The sequence below is a fragment of the Danio rerio genome, chromosome 4 (genome assembly GCF_052040795.2).
Source record: "Danio rerio strain M-AB ecotype USA chromosome 4, GRCz13ab, whole genome shotgun sequence".
Lineage (NCBI taxonomy): Eukaryota > Metazoa > Chordata > Actinopteri > Cypriniformes > Danionidae > Danio > Danio rerio.
The window spans coordinates 61692633-61711019 of NC_141024.2; the positions used below are offsets into that span (position 1 = coordinate 61692633).

The window sequence follows — 18387 nt, forward strand, 5'->3', positions numbered from 1 at the left end:
AAAAGACAAAAGGCTTTTCACGATTCCAAATGGTGCATGAGGATGGGTTTAGCAAATCGTGGGAGGTTCTGCTGGGTCAACTGGAAAGTCTACATGCATGGTGAAAACGAATGTGGGATGCTTTGATCGTTTGTTTTGTTGTGCTAATGCACTTCCAAAGCCCTTGCTTTAGTGGGACTTTGCCATAGGCTATCCTGACACTCTAATTTCCCCCTGTCCATAAACTTGGTGACCTACTGCATCAATCAGTGTGCCTAGCACTGACAGGGCCAAAGCTCTGTAGTGCACGGTATATAAGTGGGAACATGGCTCTTCGGGTCCCACCACCTTGGAGGAACATTGCTGGGACTCGAGGCGTACATATGCCCTGAGCCTGTCCACTCGTCCGTGCTCGCTACGGTGGCACATATACTAAAATTGGATCGATACAGAGAAGATTAGCATGGCCCCTGCGAAAGGATGACACGCAAATCCGTGAAGCGCTCCATATTGCTGTTTTAGTGCGTGGGTAAAAGTACAGAAATGCAAAAAGACAAAAGGCTTTTCACGATTCCAAATGGTGCATGAGGATGGGTTTAGCAAATCGTGGGAGGTGCTGCTGGGTCAACTGGAAAGTCTACATGCATGGTGAAAACGAATGTGGGATGCTTTGATCGTTTGTTTTGTTGTGCTAATGCACTTCCAAAGCCCTTGCTTTAGTGGGACTTTGCCATAGGCTATCCTGACACTCTAATTTCCCCCTGTCCATAAACTTGGTGACCTACTGCATCAATCAGTGTGCCTAGCACTGACAGGGCCAAAGCTCTGTAGTGCACGGCATACAAGTGGGAACATGGCTCTTCGGGTCCCACCACCTTGAAGGAACATTGCTGGGACTCGAGGCGTACATATGCCCTGAGCCTGACCGCTGGTTTGTGCTCGCTACGGTGGCACATATACTAAAATTGGATCGATACAGAGAAGATTAGCATGGCCCCTGCGAAAGGATGACACGCAAATCCGTGAAGCGCTCCATATTGCTGTTTTAGTGCGTGGGTAAAAGTACAGAAATGAAAAAAGACAAAAGGCTTTTCACGATTCCAAATGGTGCATGAGGATGGGTTTAGCAAATCGTGGGAGGTGCTGCTGGGTCAACTGGAAAGTCTACATGCATGGTGAAAAGGAATGTGGGATGCTTTGATCGTTTGCTTTGTTGTGCAACCAATGCACTTCCAAAGCCCTTGCTTTACTGGGACTTTGCCATAGGCTATCCTGACACTCTAATTTCCCCCCGTCCATAAACTTTGTGACCTACTGCATCAATCAGTGTGCCTAGCACTGACAGTGCCAAAGCTCTGTAGTGCACGGTATATAAGTGGGAACATGGCTCTTCGGGTCCCACCACCTTGAAGGAACATTGCTGGGACTCGAGGCGTACATATGCCCTGAGCCTGACCACTGGTCTGTGCTCGCTATGGTGGCACATATACTAAAATTGGATCGATACAGAGAAGATTAGCATGGCCCCTGCGAAAGGATGACACGCAAATCCGTGAAGCGCTCCATATTGCTGTTTTAGTGCGTGGGTAAAAGTACAGAAATGAAAAAAGACAAAAGGCTTTTCACGATTCCAAATGGTGCATGAGGATGGGTTTAGCAAATTGTGGGAGGTGCTGCTGGGTCAACTGGAAAGTCTACATGCATGGTGAAAACGAATGTGGGATGCTTTGATCGTTTGTTTTGTTGTGCTAATGCACTTCCAAAGCCCTTGCTTTAGTGGGACTTTGCCATAGGCTATCCTGACACTCTAATTTCCCCCTGTCCATAAACTTGGTGACCTACTGCATCAATCAGTGTGCCTAGCACTGACAGGGCCAAAGCTCTGTAGTGCACGGCATACAAGTGGGAACATGGCTCTTCGGGTCCCACCACCTTGAAGGAACATTGCTGGGACTCGAGCCGTACATATGCCCTGAGCCTGACCACCGGTCTGTGCTCGCTACGGTGGCACATATACTAAAATTGGATCGATACAGAGAAGATTAGCATGGCCCCTGTGAAAGGATGACACGCAGATCCGTGGAGCGCTCCATATTGCTGTTTTAGTGCGTGGGTAAAAGTACAGAAATGAAAAAAGACAAAAGGCTTTTCACGATTCCAAATGGTGCATGAGGATGGGTTTAGCAAATCGTGGGAGGTGCTGCTGGGTCAACTGGAAAGTCTACATGCATGGTGAAAAGGAATGTGGGATGCTTTGATCGTTTGCTTTGTTGTGCAACCAATGCACTTCCAAAGCCCTTGCTTTACTGGGACTTTGCCATAGGCTATCCTGACACTCTAATTTCCCCCTGTCCATAAACTTGGTGACCTACTGCATCAATCAGTGTGCCTAGCACTGACAGGGCCAAAGCTCTGTAGTGCACGGCATACAAGTGGGAACATGGCTCTCCAGGTCCCACCACCTTGGAGAAACATTGCTGGGACTCGAGGCGTACATATGCCCTGAGCCTGTCCACTCGTCCGTGCTCGCTACGGTGGTACATATACTAAAATTGGATCGATACAGAGAAGATTAGCATGGCCCCTGCGAAAGGATGACACGCAAATCCGTGAAGCGCTCCATATTGCTGTTTTAGTGCGTGGGTAAAAGTACAGAAATGAAAAAAGACAAAAGGCTTTTCACGATTCCAAATGGTGCATGAGGATGGGTTTAGCAAATCGTGGGAGGTGCTGCTGGGTCAACTGGAAAGTCTACATGCATGGTGAAAACGAATGTGGGATGCTTTGATCGTTTGCTTTGTTGTGCAACCAATGCACTTCCAAAGCCCTTGCTTTACTGGGACTTTGCCATAGGCTATCCTGACACTCTAATTTCCCCCTGTCCATAAACTTGGTGACCTACTGCATCAATCAGTGTGCCTAGCACTGACAGGGCCAAAGCTCTGTAGTGCACGGCATACAAGTGGGAACATGGCTCTCCAGGTCCCACCACCTTGGAGGAACATTGCTGGGACTCGAGGCGTACATATGCCCTGAGCCTGAGTGCTCACTACGGTGGCACATATACTAAAATTGGATTGATACAGAGAAGATTAGCATGGTCCCTGCGAAAGGATGACACGCAAATCCGTTAAGCGATCCATATTGCTGTTTTAGTGCGTGGGTAAAAGTACAGAAATGAAAAAAGACAAAAGGCTTTTCACGATTCCAAATGGTGCATGAGGATGGGTTTAGCAAATCGTGGGAGGTGCTGCTGGGTCAACTGGAAAGTCTACATGCATGGTGAAAACGAATGTGGGATGCTTTGATCGTTTGTTTTGTTGTGCTAATGCACTTCCAAAGCCCTTGCTTTAGTGGGACTTTGCCATAGGCTATCCTGACACTCTAATTTCCCCCCGTCCATAAACTTGGTGACCTACTGCATCAATCAGTGTGCCTAGCACTGACAGGGCCAAAGCTCTGTAGTGCACGGCATACAAGTGGGAACATGGCTCTAGGATAGAAAGGAGAAAAGACAAAAGGTTTTTTACAAATGAAAAAAAAGAAAAAGATTCCAAATGGTGCATGAGCAGGGTTTTAGCTGTTGGGATAGTTTACAGTTTAACCCAAAGCATGACCGTCTGATAGATGAAGAAGAGCTAGAGTCAGAGATTCAAATAAATAAATAAATCAAGTTTACCTAAGATAGTTTGCAGTTTCATCATCAGAAGCCAGCTTCAACACTCGCAATAAGTTCCTAGGCTGCTCTGCTTACAATCACCAATCAATAACAATTATACTCTGACATAATGTCATTTCCAACTGAACACTGTGATTATCAGTTGTCATGGAACAGGCAGATAGCAGCTCATAGCTGATATCTAATGAGAGAGAAAGAGAGTTTTGAGCAATCCAGAACTGTTAATGTATGTTTACTCAATTTAAACATACATTAAACATAACATTAACTTCAATAACATAATTTTATTGTAATCTTTTACTCAAGCCCGTCCTAAAACATATAAAACAGAGTTGACATGCTTTTTCAAAGTAATGCTGTTACAGTCAACAACAGTTTTAGATCTTTCAGGGGTTAACTGCATCCATCAAAGTATTATTTCAACCCCCATTTATGTTACTTATATATTACTAAAAATATTTAAATCCAACCATAAAGCTGCTTGTTTGCACAGACTTACATGGCACATTTTTTATACAGACATGTCTCTGTTACTTTTACAGCCAAAAGTCAAAAGTCATGGTGAGGGCTAAATCAAGATAACAGTGCACTCACACAGAATCTTATCTTCTAAGACAAAACATACGCTATTCTTTACTCCCATAATGTTACTGTCAGTTTCTGTGCTTAGTTTTTGGCTACTAGACACTCAATATTTAGATTTTAGCTTTTCATTGACAATTAATTGCCAAAGGCATTTTTTATCTTAAAATCGGTTCTAAAATCATTTTAAACCTAAGAGCTTAGCTGAGCCATTTACTGCATTCTGCTCTCATCTGTTTCTTTTTATATCAGAGTTTAACACCAAAAGCAACAAGAAATTGAGAATGAAATCTTACTAACAGCGCTTAGCTTTTGCTTGATTAATCTGCAAACCATCCCAAGATGTGCAAACTGTCCAGATCGGTCCAATCCAGTTAGGGTCATATTTTTTTCGGGATTGCTCCTGGTGCATCATTGATCAATCAACCTCGCCCTAATATTTCTAGGTTTCTTGTCTGACTTTTGTGGCCACTACTATCTAATGGATACCGATTAAGATGTTATTTAAGAATTTATTTATTTATTTAACTATTTCTTTCCCTAATAATCTGACCTACTCTATTCTTAGGATTCGGGCCCTTTTGTCTGTGAAACAGCAAGATAGCAGTGGTGGAACTAAATACAATCTCGGGTTAATTTAGTCCACTACTAAATAAAAACCAGTCCAAGTTTTATCCCCGAGAATGTCCTAAAAGCCTCTTACACACCCGTCACTGAGTACTTAACTCTGGGTGGAGGAGGTACACCCCTTAACTACTGTTATACTTATTACTATCGTTATAGGCGTACCGCAATATGCACCAGCTCACAAGGGGATTCCACACAAAGCTACCACAAAATTTTGCCTTTCATTCACGTCTGAATGAGAACCCAACAGCTTTCCGTTACTACCCACTACTCCACAGACCATCCCTAGTCTATAATATTTTAAATCTTTCTACATTTCTTTTTGTTGATTGATCAATGGTGTCACCAGTAAACAAGTGCCACGCGTCCATCAAAACTGTAGGGATAGTATACAGTTTAACCCAAAGAATGACCAGTCAGGTATATAAAAAAGAGCCAGAGTCAGAGATTTAAATAAATAAATCAAGTTTACAGAAGATAGTTTGCAGTTTCATCAGCTGAAACCAGCTTCAACTCTCGCAATGAGTTCCTAGGCCGCTCTGCTTACAATCACCAATCAATAACAATTATACTCTCACATAACGTCATTAACTGCGTCATACATATAGGTGTTCTAGCCTGATTGGTTAAAACACAGATAGACTAGGTGAATTTCCACGTGGGGTTTGTGCGTATATTCTGAACAATATCTTAAAGGTGCAGTAGGTGATCTGCCAAAATGCTAACCGCTTAGCATATTATCTTTGGACGGCGGCGAGGGACTGTGATTTAAAGCCACACCCCCTGAAATCGCGAACGCGCGCACCGCGTCACAACAGCAGACAGACAACCCCACTAGTTCATGTCATTTGCCAGTTAGTTAGTGCCAGCGCCATGCAGGAATTACATTTATTACTTAACCACACTTACATGCTATTTCAGAGTGAATATTCAGTGTAGCGATAAACAGTATAGGAAGGCTATCATTGTTCAAAAATGACCAAAGTTAATATAAAAGCACACACGCTAATGGCGTATCTGCGTGAACAGATGCGCAGAAGTCCGAATCTACATTTGCTGACAGACAGCCTGACCTGCTTATCGGAATTATGGGAGATTATAGTCTGACTCTATTTAATTGGATGAACATTTTTTTAGGTTTATGCTTTACCCAGGATAAAAAAATACATATAAACACATTTAGATAATTTACTGTAATCATTACTATTGGACTATGAAGAGACTTTCAACCAGAACAAAAATTGTTTCTGAAGATAATCACCTGCTGCACCTTTAAGCATAAATGTCAGACATCCCTTAGACTGATTGAAGCTGACTCCAGACCTGTGAAACGGATCAACAATCAAATAGAACACACACACACACCTAAAGTATAAGCTGTTTCTTATTCAAGGCTGAGTGTACTCTCAGCCATCTTTATCAAAACTGGTTAAAAATTTGTATAATCTACATTCAGGCAGTTATAATCTTACTATACAAAGTCTATCTTGAATAAAAAGTAGAATCACTTTAAAATAATTAACCGTAAAAACAGCAAAATCACTTTAGACATTTTAGATAGTATTAACTCATAGAAATAACAATAGAGACATTTGATTCCAGTCCTCAGCCCTCAGTTCCACTTAAGGTCTCTGTGACCTCTGACCTAGTTTGGTGGCTTCTGAAAAAAGTTATAAAGAGACAGGCAAATGCACTGAACATTCTTATATTAAGCAATGTGTTAACTTATTCATTAATTAAAATCATTTCACAGTAAATACTCATTCAAATGATCATATAATTATATTTAATAAAAAAAAATCATAAGTAACAAGATTATGAAAAAAGGATAAACGTTGGTCCATGATGAGACAGATTGGAAAGCAGAAATCCGAATCCTTCAGCAGGAGAACATGTGTTTCAGGATTGGAGGCTCAGTGGTAGAATTCTCCCCTGCCAGGCGGGAAACCCAGGTCCGATTCCCGGCCAATGCAGTTGCTCGTTTGTGTTGCTACTCTTCCAGCTGCAAGTAACAGCCTTGTGGCAGCCACACAACACAAAGGCAAGAAACAACATTGGTCAGTATTGGTGGTTCAGTGGTAGAATTCTCGCCTGCCATGCAGGAGACCCGGTTCTGATTCCCGACCAATGCAATTCTTGTTTTGTGTTGCTACTGTTCCAGCTGGAAGGCTAACAGCCTTGCAGCTATCACACCCCACTAGGGCAGTAGCATAACCATATCAACATTGGTGGTTTTGGTAGAAATCTTGCCTGCCATGTGGGAGACCTGGGTTCGATTCCCTGCTAATGCAATTGCTGTTTTGTGTGGCTCCTCTTCCAGCTCTGGTTGAAGGCCTTTAAGCACTCACACAACACAAAGGCAAGGAAGAACATGGGTCAGCATTAGTGGTTCAGTGGTAGAATTCTTGCCTGCCTTGCGGGCGACCCGAGGCTGATTTCTGTCCAATGCAATTCCTCTCTTGTGTTGCTACTCTTCCAGCTCTTGGTAACAGCCTTGCAGCAATCACACCCCGTTAGGGCAGCACCATAAGCATATCAGCATTGGTGGTTCAGTGGTAGAATTCTCGCCTGCCATGCCGGAGACCTGTGTCCGATTCCCAGCCAATGCAATTCCTTTTTTGTGTTGCTACTCTTCCAGCTCTGGGTAACAGCCTTGCAGCAATTACACCCCACTAGGGCTGCAGTAAAAGCTTATCAGCATTGGTGGTTCAGTGGTAGAATTCTCGCCTGCCACATGGTAAACCTAGAATCGATTCTCGGCTAATACAAGTGCGATTTTGTGTGGCTCCTTTTTCAGCACTGGTTGACTGCCTTTTAGCATTTACACAACGCAAAGCCAAAAAACAACAAAGGTCAGCATAGGTGGTTCAGTGGTAGAATTCTCGCCTGCGACGAGGGAGACCCGGGTCCGATTCCCGGCCAATGCAACTCCTGTTTTGTGTTGCTGCTCTTCCAGCTCTGGGTAACAGCCTTGCAGCAATCACACCCCACTAGGGCTGCAGTACAAGCATATCAGCATTGGTGGTTCAGTGGTAGAATTCTCGCCTGCCACGAGGGAGACCCGGGTCCGATTCCCGGCCAATGCAAGTGCTGTTTTTTGTTGCTACTCTTCCAGCTTTGGGTAACAGCCTTGCATCAATCACACCCCACTAGGGCTGCAGAATAAGCATATCAGCAATGGTGGTTCAGTGGTAGATTTCTCGCCTCCCTTGTGAAAGACCCTGGTCAGATTCCCGTCCATTACAGTTCCTATTTTGTGTTGCTACTCTTCCAGCTCTGGGTAACAGTCTTGCAGCAATCACAACCCACTAGGGCTGCAATATAAGCATATCAGCATTGCTGGTTCAGTGGTAGAAATCTCGCCTGCCACGCGGGAGACCCGGGTCCGATTCCTGGCCAATGCATTTCCTGTTTTGTGTTGCTACTCTTCCAGCTCTGGGTAACAGCCTTGCAGCAATCACACCCCAATAGGGATCCAGTATAAGCATATCAGCATTGGTGGTTCAGTGGTAGAATTCTCACCTGCCATGCGGGAGACCCAGGTCCGATTCCCGGCCAATGCAAGTGTGGTTTTGTGTTGCTACTCTTCCAGCTCTGGAAAAACAGCCTTGCATCAATCACACCCCACTAGGGCTGCAGAACAACCATATCAGCGTTGGTGGTTCAGTGGTAGATTTCTCGCCTGCCACGCGGGAGACCCGGGTCTGATTCCCGGCCAATGCAATTCCTGTTTTGTGTTGCTACTCTTCCAGCTCTGGGTAACAGCCTTGCATCAATCACACCACACTAGGGCTGTAGTATAAGCAAGTCAGCTTTGTTGGTTCAGTGGTAGATTGCTTGCCCACCACACAGAAGACCATGGTCCGATTCCCGTCCATTACAATTCCTGTTTTGTGTAGCTACTCTTCCAGCTCTGGGTAACAGCCTTGCAGTAATCACACCCTACTAGGGCTGCAGTGTAAGCATATCAGCATTGGTGGTTCAGTGGTAGAATTCTCACCTGCCACGCGGGAGACCCGGGTCCGATTCCCGGCCAATGCAAGTGCTGTTTTGTGTTGCTACTCTTCCATTTCTGGGTAACAGCCTCGCAGCAATCACAACCCACTAGGGCTGGAGTATAAGCATATCATCATTGCTGGTTCAGTGGTAGAAATCTCGCCTGCAACGCGGGAGACCTTGAGTCGATTCCTAGCTAATACAAATGCAGTTTTGTGTGGCTCCTTTTTCAGCTCTGGTTGACGGCCCTTTAGCACTTACACAATACAAAGGCAAGGAACAACATAGGTCAGCATTGGTGGTTCAGTGGTAGGAACCTTGCCTGCTACACGCGAGACCCGGGTCCAATTCCCACCCAATGCTTTTCCTGTTTTGTGTTGCTACTCTTCCAGCTCTGGGTAACAGCCTTGCAGCAATCACACCCCACTAGGGCTGTAGCATAAGCTTATCAGCATTGGTGGTTCAGTGGTAGAATTCTTGCCTGCCACGCGGGAGACCCGGGTCCGATTCCCGGTCAATGCAATTCCTGTTTTGTGTTGCTACTCTTCCAGCTCTGGGTATCAGCCTTGCAGCAATCACACCCCACTAGGGCTGCAGCTTAAACATATCAGCATTGGTTGTTCAGTGGTAGATTTCTCACCCTGCCACGCGGAAGACCGTAGTCCGATTCTCGTCCATTACAAATCCTGTTTTGTGTTGCTACTCTTCCAGCTCTGGGTAACAGCGTTGCAGCAATCACACCCCACTGGGGCTGCAGTATAAGCATATCAGCATTGGTGGTCCAGTGGTAGAGTTCTCGCCTCCCACGTGGGAGACCTGGGCCCGGTTCCCAGCCAATGCAATTCCTGTTTTGTGTAGCTGCTCTTCCAGCTCTGGGTATCAGCCTTGCAGCAATCACACCCCACTAGGACAGCAGTATGAGCAAATCAGCATTGGTGGTTCAGTGGTAGAATTCTTGCCTGCCATGTGGGAGACCTGGGTCCCATTCCTGGCCAATGCAATTCCTGTTTTATGTTGCTACTCTTCCAGCTTATCAAGCAAGTTTTTACACAGCGGATGCCCTTTCAGCCGCAACCCATGTCTGGAACACACACACACACACACACACACACACACACACACACACACACACACATACTTGTTTTTGTGCCCCATGGGGACTTGTGACTAGAAGGTTAACTATGGGGACAGCAATTTCTAAATACAATTAAGCCATAATTTTAACTCATATGTGTCCAGGGGATTTTTTTATCATAAAAACAATCATTTTTTATCAAGAATTTTGAAGTTTAAAAAAATGAATTTTTGTCAGGTTTTTCTATTCTTGTGGGGACGTCGCTATTTTGTCTTACCACAAGGAACCACCAGGTGTCAATATGACATACCAGTATATTATCATATTTTTATAATAAGTCACTGTAAGACTACAAATTACATTTAGACAACTATTAAAGAGTTATTTATAAGGGAAAATTGTGTGCATTTATATTTTATTGAATTTTACTTTTATCTTGCGTTCTCTGTTTATTCTATGTTATATTACAATAGACCATTTCTAAGGGTGTAAACAGAAAAAAGCCTTAGCTTTTTTAAATAAAATAAAATGTTTATCCTGCTCAGTTGTACACATATGTTGTTTTAATGTGCATTTAAATAATGTATGAGCATCTTGGCATTCTATCAAGCATTTTTTTATTAGATATTCTGAGATACGCATAAAAATTAACGGAGACATAGCCAAATTTACGAGAATGTAAAAACTCAATACAACTCGGAAGTGTTTTAGTGTTTTAAACATTTATTTAAATGTTAACATGAACATTTTAGTATACTGCTCTTTAAGCAGATGCATGTTGAGTTTGCTTAAACAAGATTCACATACATGTTGCCTTTAACAAAGACAAAACTGGTGAAGGCCCTTTTACATTTTTTTGCTTTAACGAAATCAAACTTGTTGCTTTCAACAATCATGAAAAAAAAAACAGTGGTGAAGGCCCTTTCACCTACCTTTCACATTTTTTTAAGTAATAAATTTTCTTTCTTCCGGCAAACACGAAAAAAATAATTAGATGAAGGTCCTTACCTTTCACAATTTTTTCTTTAGGGAATCAATGCGATTTTTTACATAAAATTTCACCCCCTCCCAACTTCTATTTTGAAGTGCTGCTGGGGAACTTTCGATACAGTTCATGCACTGGGCTTTACCAGGAACCTTTCCAGACATTATGAGTTCCATCATTGTCTTCTCCACGGCCTTGATCTCCTCCAAAGACCACCTTCTTCGCTCGTTTTGTGAAGATCCTGAATAAAATTTAAAACATAATTAGTGAAAAAAAGACTTAAAGACCAAATAAAACTAATTCATGGTCTTCAGTGTGTCTCATTGTTTTTAAAGTTGTATACACATTTTTGCTAAAATTTAGTTGATGGCTGACAATCTGTCATGTTTACATCACCCAGCAATAAAAGGAAAAAAATGCTTGCAATTAGTCACCATGTAAGTTTAACTATTCTCGTAAATTACAGCAAGATGTCTAAAATTTTTAGTTAATAGTTATTTGTGAGCTTCTGCATGCAGACCACTTTTCATATGCTAACGAATATGTTATGCTATCAAAAATCAGATAATTTCAGAAACTGATTTTTATTTGTTTACATTCAAATCAGTTAAGCAGCTGCAAAGAAAACCACATTTACATACGATTCTAAGGTTTGACAGATCAAAAGCAGTAGCTAAAAAATGACTAATTATGACTTTTTTACTGTACTGTACCTGCAAATGCAGCACTTTTTTGTGATTCTGCATCAACTTTGTGAGTCAACAACATGATTTAAGGCTTTAATTAAACAGTATATGTAATATTACTGCTGCCCCTATATAAAAGTGCCCGCAGTATGAAGCAGGCAGTATTGATTGAATTCATGGATAATGACTAGAAGGAAATCCGTTTGTGACGTCTACCTTGCATGTACATGAATAAACTTTAGAAGAAAAACAGAAAGGGCAACTTATTTCAGAAGACATTTTAAAAAACAGCTTACTCTTTGTTCTGTGCGGTTCCTGCAAGTCCTTGCTAGTCGGCTGCAGTTTTTTAGGATTCTTGCCTCCTACAAACATACGAGTACAACTGAGAACATTATTCAGTAATGGCACAGAATACCTACTAAGTAAATTAGCAGTAAATGTGTCACACATGTATTTAAGAAAATATTAGCAGTCGAAACAAAACATATTTTCACTTCATCCTCAGGATATAAAAATATATAATATAGAACATATAGAATAGAAAAATAATGAAAGCAAGTAAAGGGCAAATCATAAAAGCAGTGCACAGAATGAATTTTATTCACAATTATAACAACGTCAGAAGTTTTTAAAGCATCTTTTTTATTTAAATCTCATTACCTTTGGATGGTTCTTGGTGTTGTCCAACCTCAGCAGACTTCTTTGATTTCTCTGAAAAACAATACATCTCTTTTAGCACAAGATTTTTCAATAATAACTCCTAAATACCAATATCAGACCGTTGTCACAGCCACCTCCCCAACCTGAATCCCAGTACACCTGACCACAGTTCCCTAATAACTGATTAATTACACCCCTCATCAGTTTCCTTTATAAGCAATTACTCTGCACTTACCCATTGCTACTTACCTGTTATTGTCAACACATTCGTTCATTTCGCTAACCAATCCATCAAAGCTTTCAGTATGGCCACAGAAGCACTCTCGACCTCCAAACATTTATTCTGTTTCCACCCAGGTTCATCCACCATTGGCAATTTCACTCACCAGACTTTGACAGTAGCTAGTGGGTGGAACGAGACCGTGCTCATTAGAACCTATCAACAAAGCTTGAACCCAAACATTCGTTCTGCTATTATGATGTACAACACCATTGAGTAATGGTGTCTGCCTATTGCCTATTCCAATCACTATCTGCTTGCCATATCTCCAACGCCACTCACGAGCTTGCCTCCTATGCTGCCTGTACTCCGTTACCAATCTCTTGCAAGTGTACCTTACCCACGTCTCAAGCACAGAAGCTGAATGCCACCTACCTGCTGAAGTATGTTTATTCTGCGCTGCCCCTGGACATTTATTCATAGACTGCCTCATCAAGCCCCACGTCCAGTGTTGAATCCTGATACCCAAATCATGTCAGTGGTCGCATCAGAGTATTCTGCATTACAGGATGTCTTTAGTAAATGGGCAACCCCTTATCTTCCATCTCATCAGACATGGGACTGCACTATCCAGCTGCTGCCTAGAGCACAAGGCTATGGAGGAGTGTGTGGAGGACTTAATCATCAATCTCACTGCCTGCTTCCAGGTTCTTCTTTGTGGGCAAAAACAATGGAAGTCTCCATTATTGCATTACATTTACATTTTACATTTAGTCATTTAGCAGATGCTTTTATCCAAAGCGACTTACAAATGAGGACAAGGAAGCAACTTACACAACTATAAGAGCAACAGTGAATAAGTGCTGTAGGCAAGTTTCAGGTCTGTAAAGAAAGTATAAGAAGCAAGAACATTAGTAATTTTTTTTTTTAATTAGTGGAGGAGCCAGAGAGGCAATTGCAGATTAGTAAGGAAGGTGGAGACTAAATAGTTGAGTTTTTAGTGGTTTCTTGATGACAGCGAGTGACTCTGCCGTTCTGATGCAGTTAGGGAGTTCATTCCACCAACTGGGCAGATTGAACGTGAGCGTTCGGGAAAGTGATTTCTTTCCTCTTTGGGATGAACCACGAGGCGATGTCATTCACAGAACGCAAGTTTCTGGAGGGCACATACATCTGCAGAAGTGAGAGCAGATAAGAAGGAGCAAAGCCAGAAGTCGCTTTGTAAGCAAACATCAGAGCTTTGAATTTGATGCGAGCAGCAACTGGCAGCCAGTGCAAACAGATGAGCAGTGGAGTGACATGTGCTCTTTTAGCTTCATTAAAGACCACTCGTGCTGCTGCATTCTGAAGCAGCTGAAGAGCATTAAATACCACACACTGAACTCCCAGGTAGTCCAGTTGCCTTACTTACCGACTGGAAGATGTAAAAGACAGCTTTCGTCAACCCTTTTGGTACTGCAAGTACCAGGTCATGCTGTATGTACTCTCCATCTTCCCAGCCATCTTTCATTATGCAAGGTGTTTTGTGAGTTCCTCCATTGTTTTGTTATTGTCTATATTGAAGACATCCTGATTAACTCCCTTAACTTGGCCAAATAGTGCCAGCACATCACAGCGGTCTTATAACATCTTTGCCTACAAACCCTTCTGTGCACAGATGACAACCTACTGGGACACCCAGGCAGTAGAAGACCCTCTGGCTCCTGCAAGCTTGGTATTGGTGGCACAGTGGATGCCAGTGGCCAAAGATGTCATCAGCTCCATCCGTCCCCAACATCACATAAGGGTATCAGGAGCCTCCTCTGGAGAAGACTGTAATCTCAGGCAGTCACCACAGCCACCTTCCCCACCTGAATCCTAATCAATCCGATTAAAATCCCCTGCTTACATTTTTATCGCACCTCTGCGCTCCCTCATCAGTTCCTTTTATTAACAGTCACTCTGCTCTTACCCAGAGTTTGATCTACGGTTCACACCAATGAACTTACCTGACTCACCCATTGCTACTTACCTGTTTGCTGTTGTTGGTTCTTTGTGTCCTGGTGCCTTTGTCTCCTGGTCTCATTGTTTTCTGTGTTCTCCTAGATTAATACCACTACCTGAACACAAAGACTCTAAAATAAGCAACAGGCCAATAATGATTACCTGCTCCATTCAGTGCGATGTTCAGACCTAACTTTGTTAACCGCATCAGCTAAACTCTCCCACTCTATTTTTTTCTTTTGTTATTAATTCTGGAGGACAAACTTGCAAATAAAACAGTTTTTCTCTGGTCTACCTCCGAAAACAGCACCTCACATTCACATTCTGTTCAAAGTTCCTCTTTTTGCTTCATTTTGCCGTTACTTTTTTGTTGGGTTTTGCCAAAGTAGAGTCATGGAGCTGCATTTTTCACTGGTGTCTAAACACCAAGAGCTGTATGATAAACATAACAGCAACAACAATGTCAGCAGGAGGACATTATTATGGAGAGTAGCAAACATGATTTAATACTGAGTTTCATTTCACTTTTCTTCCATGACATGTACAAGCCTTAACACTGACAATACATGACAATAAACCATACATTTGCTTTTATTTTACTATGTTTGTGGTCATTATTCCTTGCTAAGCACAAAACAAATAACACACATTACACATACAGTACCTGCTGAATTTGAAGGTGAGGCACCATTTCCAGTTGACTCAATCTCATTTTCAGACTCGGATCCATCACTGTCCAGCAAAAGTTTCTCTATAACAGACAAAATTATTAGGCAACAACTTTTGAATAACATTCAACAATTGTCTATAACTAATGCTGGTGTTCCCGGTAATAACCCGGGAATACTTTACCTTGGGGATCAATCTGGATTTCATCCAAATTCTGTCCTTTAAACTGTGAAAGCTGTCCTCGTTCCATGGCCATCAAGACTTTGCTAATTTTTGCTAGCTGCAATGTGCCTTCAGGAAGTCTGTAATATTGCCTGTGGACCCTGATGTCATGCCCTAAAAAATCTGCGAGGTTATCCATTTCATTCTCTTTTAAGTTTAGCACCTTGGACATAGTGGCCATGTGCTTTCGCAGTTTGGTGGAGGACAATGCCTTGGGGTGCTTTGCTCCACAGCTTTTTGCTATGTTACGAATGACGTCAGATCCTCTGAAGAAAGTGAGAGCTTGGGGTCTTCCGAACATAAAGACGTTCTCATCTGGCACATCACAGCTGCGGCGAGTCTTCACCAACAACTCCATTGAGACGACCATATTAGGAGTGAGTAAAATGGGGACTTTTCTGCCACGTTTTCCTCGGACTTCGATTCTTTGAAAATGACTACAAAGTGACTTCTCTAGATCGGACAGAGCAAGCTCAACATCCGGATGAGTTGAGGATGTGTCCCTTAATGTAAACGAATTAAGTGACATCTTAGACACCTCTCCTTCCCTTCTTCGATTAAATAGTATCACCTGACAAAGCGTGACTTTGGCAAGTTCTGCCCAGTGCTTCATACTTTGTTCTTCCTCAAGTCTTGCTTGATATGCCTTACTTTGGCAGTCAAGATACTGATGCATTTTCTTCACATCTTCCGCAAACGGAAGAAGCTGTGGACAGTTCCATTTAACTTCACTCAAATTACGAAGGGCCTGGGATGACACACACTCACTCCATTTAGTGTCACATATTTGCTTGAAGGCTTGCATGTTGCTAAGACTATTCTTATCATCTGCCATCATGGCATCACACTCAATAATGCTGGCCATCTTCTTGAGGTGGGGCCCTAACTTCAGTGCTAAAGATGGTGTTTTAAATGTGCTTGTCTCTTCGTTCAAGCCAGCTACACTGTGAACTGCTTGAATAACATAAGGGAAATTAGCTGGAATAAAGAAATCAGACACCTCCTTCAGCTTACCATTTTTTTTCCCTTCGAGGACAAGACGTCCAGTTTCATGCATTTTTTGCCTTATGTATTCATGCTTCGTAACATCATGGCCATGCTTATTGAAGAGATGTTGCCCTAATTTCAGTATGATTTTCTCTTTGCGGACAAGATGGGTTATCTCATCGTCATGCATATCAAGCACCATTTTCCAAAACCTTTCACTTATACTGTCTGGAACAGGTTCAGCATATGAGCAAAGTGACTGAACACGAGTTTTCCCTGGCTTCATTTTGTTAATTTTCTGGCTCAGCTGGAATCTTTGCATATGCCGCCATAGCGATTTTCTCTTCAGATACGCTGAACAGTTAATGCAGTGCAAATAATCACTTGCATTTACTGGTGCAGTGGATTGTTGTTTAGGAATCACCGTTCCTCTTCCTTCACTGAGTACCTGAGCGTTATGACATCGGTTCCCCTTATTCCTTAACAAACTCAGCTGTATTTTTCGCTCTTTAGAGCCTTTCGGAAAAGTAATCGCTCTTGCCACCTCTGGCTTATCTTTATGTTTAGACTCTAGGTGACGTGCGATTTTACTGAATGGTTTGAAGCAGAATAGGCAGTAAAACTTTTTGTTATATAGTCTGGCTCCATCTTTTTTTTTTTTTTGAGCATCATGACATTCACATTAAGATTATTGGGTGAATGTGATTCTTCATGTTCTCCTGATGAAGAAGATTGAAGTGAAGTGTCCTGTTTGTCAGATACAGAGGATTGTGAAGGAGACGCACGTCTTTTTTTACATGCTGGAACATTTGAAGTTGACTTTACCTTTTTCTTATTATTACTTATCTTTTTTACTAAACTCTCTACTTTTTCTGAAGTGTTACTGTCAGACTCTTCCGTATCTGGCACGTAATCATCCTCACTGATATCTGATCTTGATGAAGATTCTTCTGAAGCATAACCAAGTATTTCCTTGTTAAGCTACAAATAAAAGCCACAAGTTAGAAATTAGAAGTGACAAGACCAACGACATCTTAAAATTATGTGTATATCTGCAGCCACTGAATCGCTGGTAGTCATGACAGGCTACCAGTTTGTAACATTTTAAAAATATATATCTTATTTTGTGCTAAAAAGAAAAAACTGTGTTTTCAACCTTTTGAGGCTAAGTAAATAGAAAACAAATACAACTTTTGGGGTAAACTATAACTGTGGCTCACTGTCTAGACTGCATACTAAACACAGTGCTGAAATCTGGCACAGGTGCTCTAGTGCATGTTAACACACTACCAAATTTGGGGGCCAATTGCTGACTAGAGAGCACTGCAAACTGAAAATAACAAGTTTTGATGGCATGGTGAAAACACAAATCATACTTAACATAAGACTCACCAATCAAATTGAATCATTTAACACAACTAACCTTTGTTTTACACTTTGAAATCAAAAAAGAAATTTTCTCGCGTTCCTCATTTAAAGTTTTTGTATACGCCTTCACATAAAAAATATTTAAATGCGTGTATGTGTGTGTGAGAGATCGACGAACGAGTGCTCACTTCACTGCTCTGCAGATGCTGTGAACGGCTGGGTATATTTATTTTGGAGATAATATAAAATATGTTACGTACATACGTTGCTGCTGTTACGTACAAATTACGTATCAACTCAACACAATAATATCATATTACATCTAGACAAAATAGCCTAAGCTATATTAAAATAATTTAAAGAAATATTGTATATAATAAAAACATTAAATAAATAAACCAATATAAAATAAAAGCTATATCAATTTAGGTATATATATAATACAAATAAATTAAACGGTTTCAAGCCATTTTTAACTTTCATTTTACAAAGGCCTATCTGGAAAAAAAGCTATTTTCTAAAAACAATAAACAATGGAGGATTTTGAAATATTATTTATAAAGTATTTGGAGATGATGATATTAATCAAATCGTGCAAACAGAGCATTTTTGGGTGAGCGAAAGCAAAACTACCTTCTTCTTATTTTATATTATGGCTGGTGCGCTCGG

General features: G+C 41.7%; 1 protein-coding gene and 6 non-coding genes across 7 annotated transcripts; 6 read left to right on the plus strand and 1 right to left on the minus strand.

The window, feature by feature from the left end:
- Positions 1-387: 387 nt before the first annotated feature.
- LOC137494682 (U6 spliceosomal RNA) lies at positions 388-494 on the plus strand. The gene has a single exon (XR_015484710.1). It is a non-coding gene; the product is annotated as a U6 spliceosomal RNA (small nuclear RNA).
- Positions 495-914: 420 nt separating this feature from the next.
- On the plus strand, positions 915-1021 carry LOC137494680 (U6 spliceosomal RNA). Its single transcript, XR_015484712.1, has one exon. It is a non-coding gene; the product is annotated as a U6 spliceosomal RNA (small nuclear RNA).
- Positions 1022-1444: 423 nt separating this feature from the next.
- Positions 1445-1551, plus strand: LOC137494787 (U6 spliceosomal RNA). Its single transcript, XR_015484862.1, has one exon. It is a non-coding gene; the product is annotated as a U6 spliceosomal RNA (small nuclear RNA).
- Positions 1552-1971: 420 nt separating this feature from the next.
- On the plus strand, positions 1972-2078 carry LOC137495049 (U6 spliceosomal RNA). The gene has a single exon (XR_015485152.1). It is a non-coding gene; the product is annotated as a U6 spliceosomal RNA (small nuclear RNA).
- Positions 2079-2501: 423 nt separating this feature from the next.
- Positions 2502-2608, plus strand: LOC137494920 (U6 spliceosomal RNA). The gene has a single exon (XR_015484970.1). It is a non-coding gene; the product is annotated as a U6 spliceosomal RNA (small nuclear RNA).
- Positions 2609-3021: 413 nt separating this feature from the next.
- Positions 3022-3128, plus strand: LOC137495057 (U6 spliceosomal RNA). Its single transcript, XR_015485142.1, has one exon. It is a non-coding gene; the product is annotated as a U6 spliceosomal RNA (small nuclear RNA).
- A 7513-nt stretch (positions 3129-10641) lies between these two features.
- On the minus strand, positions 10642-16160 carry LOC101884513 (uncharacterized). The gene is made up of 5 exons (XM_087249947.2): positions 15325-16160; positions 15137-15223; positions 12270-12320; positions 11906-11971; positions 10642-11164 (listed from the first exon to the last, which is right to left on the minus strand). Exons 1-5 carry the CDS (start codon positions 16037-16039, stop codon positions 10950-10952), a joined length of 1134 nt encoding a protein of 377 aa, XP_087106073.2. The 5' UTR covers positions 16040-16160; the 3' UTR covers positions 10642-10949.
- Positions 16161-18387: the final 2227 nt, after the last annotated feature.

Coding starts and splice junctions, on each gene's coding strand:
- LOC101884513 (XM_087249947.2), bottom strand. CDS start 16,039: ATGCATCAGTATCTTGACTGCCAAAGTAAGGCATATCAAGCAAGACTT. Junction 15,224..15,324: donor AATCCAGATTGATCCCCAAG/GTAAAGTATTCC, acceptor TGTCTGTTATAG/AGAAACTTTTGCTGGACAGT. Junction 11,972..12,269: donor ACACCAAGAACCATCCAAAG/GTAATGAGATTT, acceptor GTATGTTTGTAG/GAGGCAAGAATCCTAAAAAA.